The 12,169-nt window shown below is 55.4% G+C and overlaps 3 protein-coding genes and 1 non-coding gene across 4 annotated transcripts; 3 read left to right on the top strand and 1 right to left on the bottom strand.

The window, feature by feature from the left end:
• Positions 1-100: 100 nt before the first annotated feature.
• Positions 101-3,184, top strand: COL26b_005944 (uncharacterized protein; the record flags this gene model as incomplete). Its single annotated transcript, XM_053178778.1, has 3 exons — positions 101-1,810; positions 1,861-2,828; positions 2,890-3,184. 3 exons carry the CDS (start codon positions 101-103, stop codon positions 3,182-3,184), a joined length of 2,973 nt encoding a protein of 990 aa, XP_053037249.1.
• A 1,159-nt stretch (positions 3,185-4,343) lies between these two features.
• Positions 4,344-5,301, bottom strand: COL26b_005943 (uncharacterized protein; the record flags this gene model as incomplete). The annotated part of the gene is made up of 3 exons (XM_053178777.1): positions 4,344-4,716; positions 4,768-5,080; positions 5,274-5,301. 3 exons carry the CDS (start codon positions 5,299-5,301, stop codon positions 4,344-4,346), a joined length of 714 nt encoding a protein of 237 aa, XP_053037248.1.
• Positions 5,302-8,902: 3,601 nt separating this feature from the next.
• On the top strand, positions 8,903-11,326 carry COL26b_005942 (uncharacterized protein; the record flags this gene model as incomplete). The annotated part of the gene is made up of 2 exons (XM_053178776.1): positions 8,903-10,805; positions 10,857-11,326. 2 exons carry the CDS (start codon positions 8,903-8,905, stop codon positions 11,324-11,326), a joined length of 2,373 nt encoding a protein of 790 aa, XP_053037247.1.
• Positions 11,327-11,533: 207 nt separating this feature from the next.
• Positions 11,534-11,621, top strand: COL26b_005941. The gene has a single exon. It is a non-coding gene; the product is annotated as a tRNA-Glu (tRNA).
• Positions 11,622-12,169: the final 548 nt, after the last annotated feature.

The raw sequence follows: 12,169 nt of genomic DNA, 5'->3' as shown, positions 1-12,169 counted from the left end.
GGTCGAACCGCTACCTGCAGTGTAGCACGCGACCGATCTTACACCCAACTCCCCCAAGTTTGCGCCCCAGAGACTCGCCCCGGCGAGCAACCAAGCAATCATGATGCCCCGCAGGAGGAGCCGTTATGTGCTCTTGGTGGCCTTTGTCATGGCTTTCATGCTGTACCAAGTCTTCAAAAACCCTGAATGGGATGCGACAGGCTATACCGGCAGCATCAAGCCCAATGAACCTGCCAAGGGCAAGACCGAGCCCGCGAAGCAGCCTCCCGTCAACGAACCCCCCGCCAACAAGCCTCTGAACAACAACCCTCCCCCGGACAGCGAACACGCTCACGATCAGGAGGAGGATGAGCCCGAGCAGAACCCCATGCGGCAGACGGCCAAGCAGACCGTCGTCAAGATCCCCCAGCTCAAGACCGAGACCCCCAAGAAGGGCATTCCCACAAAGTCCGCAAACACGCCCACGATGCCCGTCTACAACCCCGACAACGAGCCCGAGGTCACGAAAGCCGCCAAGATCCCGGCCGAGGACGAGTTCCACGCCAAGAAGCCTCCCGGCCGACCCAACGCCGACAACGCCGAGTCCAGCGCCTCCACGACGACTTCCCAGATCCATTGGCACAAGGTCAAGGAGCACTTTCCCGTTCCCACCGACAAGATCATTCCCCTTCCGACCGGCAAGCCCAAGGACATCCCCAGGATCCAGTACAAGTTCGAGCCCGAGACGACCGCCGTCAAGGAGAAGCGCGAGAGGCGCCTGGCGCAGATCAAGGCTGAGATGGTTCGTTCTTGGGGCGGGTACCGCAAGTACGCCTGGATGCACGACGAGCTCTCCCCCGTCAGCGCTCGCTATCGTGACCCCTTCTGTGGCTGGGCTGCTACGCTTGTAGACGGTCTCGACACCCTCTGGATCATGGGCATGAAGGAGGAGTTCGACGAGGCTGCCAAGGCCGTCAAGGACATCGACTTCACCTTCAGCCCCACGCGCCGCGACATTCCCGTGTTCGAAACCATTATAAGATATCTGGGCGGGTTGCTTGCGGCGTACGACGTGAGCGGAGGAAAGAAGGGTGGTTACGACGTTTTGCTGGACAAGGCCGTTGAGCTGGCCGAGATCCTGATGGGCGTCTTTGATACCCCTAACCGCATGCCCATTCTGTACTACAACTGGCAGCCCCAGTACGCCTCCCAGCCGCACCGCGCTGGCAACGTCGGCGTCGCTGAGCTGGGTTCCATGACTATGGAGTTCACGCGTCTCGCTCAGTTGACCGGAGAGAACAAGTACTACGATGCGATTGCGCGCATCACCGACGCTTTCGAGGATCTCCAGAACCGCGGCACCACCTTGAACGGCATCTTCCCCGAGCAACTCGACGCTTCAGGCTGCAACAGGACCGCGGAGGCCATTCGCTACCAGGAGGAGCAGGCTGCGGCTGCGGCTGCAAGCGCCGCGGCCGTTGCTGCGCACATGAAAGAGCCCGAAGGCCACAAGCCTGCCGTGGACGAGAAGCGCGACGAGCCCGTGGCACCTCGTGAGACAGGCCTCTCGAAGCGGGCTGTAGGAGTTACCGAGGATGGGGAGTCCGTGGTGAAGAACGCCAATGTCGACAAGGAGGAGGCTTTCCCGAAGCCAATCGTGAACGAGCAGCCTTTGTATCCCGGAAACAGCGGTCGTAGACCATCTCCCACCTCTCCCGAGGAGAAATCCGAATGGGAGTGCATCCCTCAGGGACTTGCGCCCGGCGGTTGGGGATACGAGCAGTACAGTATGGGTGGAAGCCAGGACTCAACCTACGAATACTTCCCAAAGGTGAGTCTTCTCATCACAGCGCTTTCCCAGAGCTTGAGCTAATGTAGTAGGAATATCTCATGCTTGGCGGTCTTGAACCCAAGTACAAGATTATGCACGAGAAGACAGTCGCAGCTGTCAAGAAGTGGCTGCTCTACAGGCCCATGGTCCCCAAGGAGAGAGACATTCTGTTCTCCGCAAAGGTCTCCACGGCTGGTGACCCCGAGTACGATGCCCGAGTCGAGTATGAGGTCACTCACCTTACCTGCTTCATTGGTGGCATGTTTGGTTTGGGAAGCAAGATCTTTGACAGACCCGAGGACCTGGAAATCGCCAAGAAGCTGACTGATGGCTGCGTCTGGGCGTACGAATCCATGCCTTCCGGTATCATGCCCGAGGGCGCCTCCGTCGTCCCTTGCGCGTCTCTCGAGAGCTGCCCCTGGAACGAGACTCTCTGGTGGGAGCACCTTGACCCCTCTGCTGCCTGGCGCGACGCGCAGGTGAAGGAGTGGGAGGAGCGACAGAAGGAGAAGAAGAACGAGGAGCTTAGGAGAGCAGCCGCGGTCGACAGACTCTCTGTTGACAAGGCCATGCCCCCGCCTGCGGAGGAGATGAAGGTCGACCCCCTCGCTGATGTCAAGGTCCCCAAGGACCAGCCGAAGAAGGTCAACGATGTCAAGAAGACCGAGTGGCCCGCCCCCGAGCCCGGTCTCAACAAGTCGCCGTCCAACGTGGATGAGCACCTCTTGAAGAAGAGAGCTCCCCCCGCCTCAGAGGATCCCCGCAAGGGCACGTCCGAAGAGAAGGCCAGCAACTCGCTCAAGGACAAGCTCAACATCAACAGCGACGCGTCGGATTCGGGCACCGTCTCGAACGATGCTCCCGTTAGCGGAGGCATTGTCGGCACGATTCCCGTGTACGAGGAGGAAATCCCTGACCCCAAGCCCAAGTCCCACAAGGAATACGTGAAGATCATGCTCGACGAGGAGAAGATCCCGCCTGGCTTCGTCAACATCAACTCTAGACGTTACATCCTCCGGTAAGTCTCCCCTAAACCGCGTTCACTCTGTCATTGCTCTGTTTACTCACACTTCACCCAGACCCGAAGCTATCGAATCGGTGTGGTACATGTACCGCATCACCGGCGACCCGATCTGGCAGGAGAAGGGCTGGAACATGTGGCAGGCCATCATCAAGGCGACGCGCACCGAGCACGGCGCCAGCGCGGTCGACAACATCCTCTCCAGCTCCCCGGAGCCCGTCGACGAGATGGAGAGCTTCTGGGTCGCCGAGACGCTAAAGTACTTTTACCTGCTGTACTCGGAGCCCGACCTCATCAGCCTCGACGACTACGTCCTCAACACGGAGGCGCACCCTTTCAAGAGGCCTGTGTAGATGTCATGTTGGTGCATTAGCAAGCGTTGCTGCGTTGCGTGCATGGCGGAGCGAGAAGGAGACGATTACGTTTAAAAACAGAGAGAGAGATGGTAGAGAGAGAAGAGAGAAGAAAGAGGGGGGAAGAGGAACAGTCAAGCATGAGATATCACGGCGGGACAAGGCAATTGGGTAAACATGGCGTTTTGGGCGTGTTGAATCGCGGGGTTTTTTGTTGTATTGGTCGATTGACTCTTTTCTTGTATAAAGTGCAAAAACAAAAGCTACCTAATTGGCTTCACAGTGACTTTCTAAGTGATGTTTCCCTGTCCACTCTCCACGTAGTCAAAAAGTCGATCATTATTCAAGGGATAGGTTATCGTGGAGTCACCGCAAGCAGAATGAGACGAGGTGTGTGTGTGTTTTGGCATGTTCAATTTCATTTCCTCTCATCTCATCTTCATCTTTGGTTCGAGGCCATGACACTCTTATCCCGTAATCATGGTCGACATACTCCTACACATATTTCCCATCCCATTGATCCGTCCAAGTAAAAAAAGTTTGTTTCCCTTCATTTCCCTCATGCCGTTCTCTTTTCGGTCTTCTCTTGTTCTCGTGCTGCACATACCACAATCCTCTCTCGTCGACTCGTCCCGTTCATTACCCTTGGGTGCTAATCCAAAGAGTTCAAGTGACCGTGTGCCACGGCCTCGGTATCGTCGTCGTCGTAAGAGTTGAGGGTCATGAGCGAGAAGTGGCTGAAAAGACCCGCGCGGCGTTGCTGATATCGTCTATACGTTTCATGCTCTCTCTTCTCTTTCTTTGCTCATCCGCCGCTTGCGAGGGAGCGTTCAACATTAAAAACATGGGGGGTCCCATGGAAACTTCGACATGTTTCCTGGTGTCGTGGGCCCCCTGCCGGCCCAAAAAATTGAAATGCCAAAACAGCAAATAGAGTATAAAAACAAAAACACAATTCGAAACGAAAACGCCAATGTTCCTGATGCTTGGTGTGTTTTTTTGTGCTGGACGATGATGAATGTGCTGATGGGTCTCGGTGAGGCGTAAAATCGCGCTCTCCCCATGTACAAAGTGTTCCTTTCGGGCTTCGGGCCCCATCTTCTACACATCTTGTCGTCGTCGTCAAATCTTGTTCATGTCTTCAACTCGGTTGGCGCGACTAGCCGACCATTTGGCTCAGGACGCGGATACTCAGGATCATGACTAGCAGACCGATGGTGACGATGATGAGTAGTGTGAAGCTGAACCAACCGAGGACCATGGCGGACGATCCGACACCGGATTTGACGGCTCCGTTGCCAAAGTCTTGAGCGATGATGGAAGCTGCTACGGAGGCGGTGTGCTGCCATAATACTGACACCAGCACGAAGATGGAGGCGATGAAGATGATGGCGAGGGAGATCTGGGAGACGGGTCGCGAGGGGAAGGGCTTCACTTCGCGGTCGGAGCCCTCAGAGTCCTCCTCCTCGTGCCACCCGGGGAAGGTAGCCAGAAGCAGGAAGCAGACGAAGGCAAAGATAATGGCGATGATGCTGGTGGTTGTCAGTAGGCGGTTTCAGAGGTGGTTAGCAGAGGGGACTCACATGAGGTAGGGGAAAACAATCATGTCCTTGAACTGGGCGGCGAGCCAGATCAGGTTAAGAGGATCCTGGTCGACGGAGACTTCATTGGCCAGAGCAGTGGCATTGTTGCTGCAAAGCCAACTGCCACCGTCGGGGCTGATGCAGATACCAAAGTAGCCGACACGAGCGGCGAGACGGGCGTCGCCAGCGATGTTCTCGATGGCGGTGTGAACATTGTAGTCTACTTGCGCCGTGTCGGGGACGGCAGTGTAACTGTCATAGTACAGGGACAGGAGGAAGATATCGGGGATCAAAGGTGATGACGATGAGCAGCCTGCCAGTAATAGAGCTGTCGGGTGCGTTAGTGATGGTTCTTGGAGATGGCGACCGATGGAGCTTACAAAGAAGGATGATGGCAATTGCGATCAAGATCATCAAGACATGGTGGTATCCTAGGAACGGCACAAACCCTGTGGAAGTGTTAGCTCAAGCTGCCGCTTTTCCAGAATGGGGAGGGGTGGACTCACGATACCAGCCAACCTGGAATTTCGCCATGTTGACTCTGTGTTCCTACTCCTCCACTCTAACGAGAGGTCTCAAACAACCCTCGCCCGTCCTCCGTGATAGCGGAGCGACGGTCGGGTTCTGGTCCAGGCACCTTCAGCGTTGGCACGCTGCTTGTCTTTCCTTGTCGTCTGGGGAAGGGCTAATCGCGCGGGGAGTCGACTCGTGGTGCGAGGAATGCGAGGTCTCGGGAATGAATGGCGTTGATACCTCGCCAAGAGTGAGGAATGTAGAGCTGGGTTGAAGAAAAACCGAACCGCTGGAGAACACCGCGAGGAATGCGGGACGGTGTTGGACCTGCGAGGTAGGCGATGGAGACTCTTTCCTGTATGTCAGACACTAAACAAACTACCACTTTTTGGATGCTGTCTCTTTTGGAATTGACGGTGAATGAAGGACGCAAAGTGTTTGAGTGAGTGTAGTGTAGAGTGGATGTGACGGGTAAGGTCTTCAAAGGTGGGCGCGGGAAGAGGTAGGTAGGTAGATCTTCTCGTGGATATTGGGATGGCTGGGGAGCTCAAGGGGAGGGAAGGGTGGACTTAGTTTTGTCTCTGGATCAGGTTCCCGCACAAAAAAAGGTGTGTCCAGAGTTTGAAGGCGGGATGTGCCCGCAGATTCGGGATGGACGGGAGGTTTGTACGTAGAGGCGGTTGCAGAGGTGAATATTCAGATGGCTGGGTGATGGGCAAGAGAGAAAAAGGGTGATGGATGGATCTTGATGGATGGGAAAAAAGGCTCCAGGATGAGGTGCAATTGGTCCTGCCATCCCACTTAGGACCCAAACGCAGCCAAGATGGACAGGAAGTGCGGTTGTTGCAAGGCGTTACGTAGCTACGCCAACCTCCTCTATTTACTCGTGGCGCAAGGAGAGCGTTGTCCGGGCGATTCACAGCGTTGCAGCGGTTCCTGGGCAGCCCCACTTTGACGCTGTTCTGGCTCCCAGGTTCGTCCGGGGGTGGCCTTCCAGGCGTTGGGTACGTACCTTTCCCTAGCTGCTGTGGCTGCTGCGTTGCCCGACTTGGAAGGCGGGGGCCCACTCTAGCCTGTCGCCAACTGCAAAAAAAGCCCGGTGGCTGGGTGACGTCTTTCCCTTCTTCCAGGGGTCCCCCCCATCCCGTGCCAGGTGTGCCCATCGTGTCCAGGCGCTCACCCCCCGTCAAATCTAAGTCTGCATCTTAGCGCACCTGTTGTTCCTGGCATCGAATTCTAGCCCAAGCTCTTTTCGGGCGCAATTCAGGTCCTCTTCTCTTCTCTCTTGCACTCAGCTCCTCTTCAACGACGCGGGTAACGACACCACCACGGGATTGTGGCCGCCAACCGCCTCGCATCGTGCAGCTTTCCCTGTTTGTCCGTCGCTTGCTTCAGCCTGCCGCTCACCTAACCCAATCCAAGCATGCACACGACTCGACGCGGGAACAAGGCCTCGGGGGTTCCTGCATTTGAAGATGACACCCGGAGCATGGGTCCAGCTGTTGCCTTGCTTTTCTCCCTCTTCGACTCGCTGTCGTCGATTCTTGGTGATGCGTTGTTTCCGGCATCCCAAGCCCGTCCGTCTTTGCCCACCCCTTGTTGGCACGGCGACTGCATCTGAATCTCGGATCCCATAACCCAACACGACGGGCCAAGAATCCTCTCGTGGGACCTTACAGACTCGGCGCATCCTGCCACAGACACGGTCAGCTACTTTATCTTCTACAGCTTGCCACTTCTGGACGATATACGCAGTCGACTTGCTCCCCTGCTGGGCGGATCCCTCTCGCAGGAACCCCAGACGGCTCCGTGCTTTTTTATCCATCGTCGAGACCCATCGGTTTCCTATCAACTCCACCACACAAAGTCGGACAGCCGTTGCCCAACACACCGCTTGCGTCTCTGATGGCGGTCAACGATCTCCATTCTCACGCATCGTTCGAAGATGCCCGTTGACAAAAATATCTTCCATCCCATCGACATCTGTCACTTCAGCTGACTGCTGTCTCTCGATCCCGCATGGACGGATGTTGGTGGGCGCTAACGCTGTCTTGCCTCCACTGGCTTAAAATGCCCGGCTCGCCGGCACCCGATTTGTGTAGATCTCGGGAGTCCATGTGTTCAACCTTTCCAGCCATCTCCCATAACATCGCTATCTTTAGGCGTACTTGACAGCATCAAAGGGCCGCCATCACCATCTGTTCGCACAGAACCAAGCCACAAGCCATTGACGCAATCTGCCTGCGTCTCTCAGCTTCCTTCACGGATACACAGACAGTACACTAGCCAGCTGTTCAGTGCAACAACAATCCCATGGTGACTCACTATCACCCCGTGAAAACCCTCAGCCACATCTCACCAAGCGCTACCAAGCCTCCTTATGAGATTTTGCGACTGACTGTTGCTGGGCTGGCGGATGTTGGAGGTGCCGAAGCGCTGCGTCTGTTGACAATAATATGTGGCTGGTGACTAACTTCAGTCTGTGCACTTTGCTGAGCTGTCTCTTGACCCAGGATCTATCGAAAGTCTGGCATCTGCTTCGGCTTCCATTCAGTCGACAAGATTGCGGACATCGTCTTCGATGCGGAAGTGAAAGTTGGATCTGCAATGCAGACCATTCCCCCGGCAGCTCCAGTGTCGTCTTCACGATCCGCGGGTCGATCGCCAGCAGTCTCCGCAGTGGCCTCGGCCAGCCTTGTCCAACCCACTCTAATCAGATGGTTATTTCCTTTCCAATGGCATACAGGAGCGAGAGTATACGATGAAATTATTGTCGGTCGTCCAATATGGTCCTGGAACTCTAACGGAGGGAATGCAGGGCGCCGGTGACTTTTTGTTACTAATGTCGTTATCGTCGTCTTCGTCTTCGTCGTCGTCGTTATCGTCACTATCGCTCGTGATGTAAGTAGTTAAATACGTAGGAAATACAGTCACGCAGACACAGGAAAATTAGACCGTCTCGGGCATAGCTCCCTGGAAAACAAGGTCATCGAGCTCTATGCCAGCTGCTATAGCTCGGTCGGTTCCGGTGTCTCACGTCCTCCACACATCCGGTCCGAACTGTGGGTCTACCGGTCCCGGCCTGCTTCAATATCACATGCCCGCTCCGTCCCGTGTTGGCGTCAATTGTGGGGCAGTCTTTGCGCTTGAGGTCAGCGCAGCAGTCCTCATCTACCAAGAATCTACGTCCAGCTCTCATTTTTCAGTCGGATCCAGTGTTCAAAAGTTTTACCGTTAGTCTTCCTTCTGGGGCCATCTGTCCTTCCTGGTGACATAATGTTAGACACACAAGTGTCGAATGCAACCCAAGAGGTTGAATTAGCGTGAGGTTTGTCAAGCTTTTGTCCTCTTAATTTCTTCAAGACTTCAAATAGTATTTTCAAAGGTTCCTCTCCTCCGTATTGATCCCAGAGTGAAGAGTTCATCCCATCACTATTCAACAAGGTGTTTGGAGAACATCGGCTAATTACATAAATAACGTACATAAGCACACAGCTCGACAAATGCATATAACCCCACTACAGCGGAGCTCAAGCTCCACGTCATTGTTCAGACCATACATACGTTGCGATCTCAATATCCAGACTCGCCCTGTCGCAACACCACACCGGACCAGCCCGCTATGGCAACTATATCCGATGCGCGCGCCCAGACGGGCGGCGCTCTAGACATTCGAGTCGAAGATTTCCTCGACGACAAGCTACAATCCACCACCGACCTCGAGAACCTCGACTCCCTGATCGCCAATGTCGAGGTCCAGCGCAGCCAGCTCCAGTCCCAGCTCGACAACGCCGTCAAACAGCTCGACGAAGCCCGCCGCACCGCTGGCGATCGCCAGTCCTCGCTCGCTCAGCGTATACAAGACTTCCAGGAGCTGCAGCACAGCATCGACGTCCGTGTCAAGATCGCCGCAGCATCTGATGCGCCGAACCAGGCCATTGCCAGGCTGCAAAGGCCCATGAAGAAGCTGCAGACGATTGAGCTGGCGCAAAAATACCTGGTACTCCTGCAGGATGTGGATAGGCTGAGGGCTGAAGCCCGGTCGCATCTCCCCGAAAGCCCCAAGGCCGCGCTGGAGCCGTACTCGAAGCTGAAGCAGCTGTCTAGGCGGTTGGAGGAGCTATCTGGGCCGGCGGACGACGCTGCTGTGCACCTCGTCAACCATGTTCGCAACGTCGCTGACAAGTTGTGGGACGAGATGAAGAAGATCATGTCTGGCGAGCTAGAGGCTATACTGAGCAAGAGGTCGTGGCCCTTGGTTGATCCGACATCTGAGATGGACGACGAATGGCTGGCATGCTTCGAGAAGCTGATCGACCTGCAAATCCCCGAGGTCATACTGAACAAGTCAATCGTCAGCCTTCTTCCGTTTGACGTCATGAGCAAGATCTTCGTATCAGAGTTCCGCTTCCACTTCATGAGCGACAAACCAACAAGCAAGCCTGATGCGATAGGGACGCACTGCTTCCCTTGGTTTCTGGCGACCATTGAAAAGTGGGAGGACTTCTTTAGGGATAACCTGGGCTTCACTCTGGCTGCGAAGCTCCGCGATACCCCTGCTGGAAACAGCTTGGTGTACGTCGATCCAGTTTGCGCCTTCATCACGAGCATGCTCCCTGTCATGAGGGAAAAGGTCAAGGCCGCGACCGCAGATGCTGCTAATAACCCGACATTCTTGAGCAGTCTCATGGGCCAGCTTATGACTTTTGATGAGAACATCCGCTCTAAGTTCAACTACGACGGCGGAAATGCGGAACAAGGCTGGCCTGGTCTTGCGTCCGAGGTTCTGGAGGAGTGGTTCGAGCCCTGGTTCCAGGCGGAGAAGGCATTCGCCATGGAACGCTTCCAGGCCATCATGGCAACACCAGACGCGCGCAACATCGATTACGACTATACTGGCACCGGAAAGACGAAGCCTACCTTTGGCGCTGTGCGGGTTACTGACCTGCTGAGATCGATCACGACCCAGTACGAGAGAGTCCGGACGTTCAAGCACAAGATCCGCTTCTTGATCGGCATCCAGCTCGACATCCTTGACGAGTTTCATGATCGCCTGCGCGGGTCTCTCGAGGCCTACCAAGCGCTCACATCAACCGTCGGCAGGACATTGCACGGCGTTACGAAAGAACAGCTCGCAGCTCTCGAAGGTACGGGCGCTCTCGAATCACTATGCAAGGTCTACGGGAGTGCCGATCACGTTGTCAACACCCTCAAAGACTGGAGCAACGAGGAGTTCTTCGTCACGCTGTGGGACCAGCTTCAATCACGCGCGACCAAAGATGGCGAGCCTTCCAGAATGTCTGGCGAGATGAGCTACGAAGAGGTCAAGGATCGCACGTCCACGGCCGTCGGGTCTGATACGGACGATGGCATCCTATTCGACGAGACGATTGCGGCGTATAGTCTGCGACGTAAGACGGCGCAGGATTTCTTGGTCAACGCACTTGCCGACTCCCATTACAAGACCTTCAGGGCCTATGCGACGAGAACGCAGTGGACGACCATTAGCGATAGTGGCTCAGAGGGTAAGTGGACCTGTGATACCAACACTGAAGCGTGGACTAACATTGCCGCAGTCGACCCGTCTCAACTGGCCGTCACCCCTGAGCTGGACGAGCCACTGAGGATCCTGAAGCGCAACCTCGACTTCCTCGTCAAGGCACTCAGCACCGCCGCCTTCCGCCGCACATGGCGCTCCACCCTCGACAAACTGCAGGATCTGCTCTGGGGCGAGGTTCTTATGAGGGCTAGCTTCACGGCGTTCGGTGCAGCGCAGTTCACCCGCGACGTGAACGCCATCTTTGCCCTCGTGGAGAGGTACATCCCCAACGGCGTCGCGTCGATGACTAGTCTGGTCGATGCACTGAAACTGCTCAACCTGCCGACCGAGCCTGTCGAGGGAGGGCTGTCGCTCAAGGAGGCGAGCGATAGGGTGTTCACTGATAACACGGAGGCGAAGAAGACGCTGGAAGAGCTGATCATCGACACGCTTACCCCCGCGAACGCGAGACACATTCTGCAGCGCAGGGTTGAGAATAAGGAATAGAAGGGGGCATTAGACCTATACGACGGCGGCATGAAAGGCTTTGTAGAATATCATGATGAACGAAAGATCTTGGGACCAATGAACACTTCAATCCGGCCACCTCCACTCCTGGCCCTAATCGCGGGACACTCGTGGATCGTGCAGGCTTTGCGGCCCCGCTCCACCACACACAAGTCTCCGCAACGGTACAGGTCTTCAACAATTCAATCCGATATGGTGTAGTGGCCAACATGATGCCCTCTCATCTTCGATGCGAGGTTAGGCATAGCCCCGAGTTCGATTCTCGGTTTCGGAACATGACCATTTCTCTTGCCTTTGTTTACTATTTTTTGCTTCGGATAAGCTTATGAGTTGCTCCCAGGCGGTATGGGGAGATGGCTTCCAGCGCTGTAAATGGGTTAATGATATTTGAGGCCGTGAAAGATAAGAGTCGATGCAAGTTGAAACAACGATGCGCGTGTAGATGACGACGAAGACGGCAGTGGGTTGATGATTCGAAGTCTAATTACTTACCATGGTGCTAAATCAGCTGAAGAAGCTAACGCGCACTTGCAAGAAATCTGAAACCACTATTCCCATTGACGAACAGGATAATCGTATAGAAGTGTTTGAGGCGACCATTTACATCTCGGTGTCTCGGTGTGGCATCTGTGTAAGGTAGCTAGCTACCCCACCATTCGCCCGTGCCAAGTCAAGTTGGGTGGCAGGGAAGGTACCCCTCACCTCGGTGAACAGGCCACCGTAGATCGGGTGAGTAGCGGACCGTCACTGCAGCTCCCCTCCACACCGTTGGCGAAAAATCGCAAGCTCCTTCCAACCAACAGATGATGCGCTGAAGCACCA

This window comes from Colletotrichum chrysophilum, assembly GCF_026319265.1.
Source record: "Colletotrichum chrysophilum strain AFK26 chromosome Unknown scaffold_42, whole genome shotgun sequence".
Classification (NCBI taxonomy): Eukaryota; Fungi; Ascomycota; class Sordariomycetes; order Glomerellales; family Glomerellaceae; genus Colletotrichum; species Colletotrichum chrysophilum.
The sequence above is the reverse complement of the archived record's forward strand: the minus strand, read 5'-3'. Positions and strand labels throughout refer to the sequence as shown.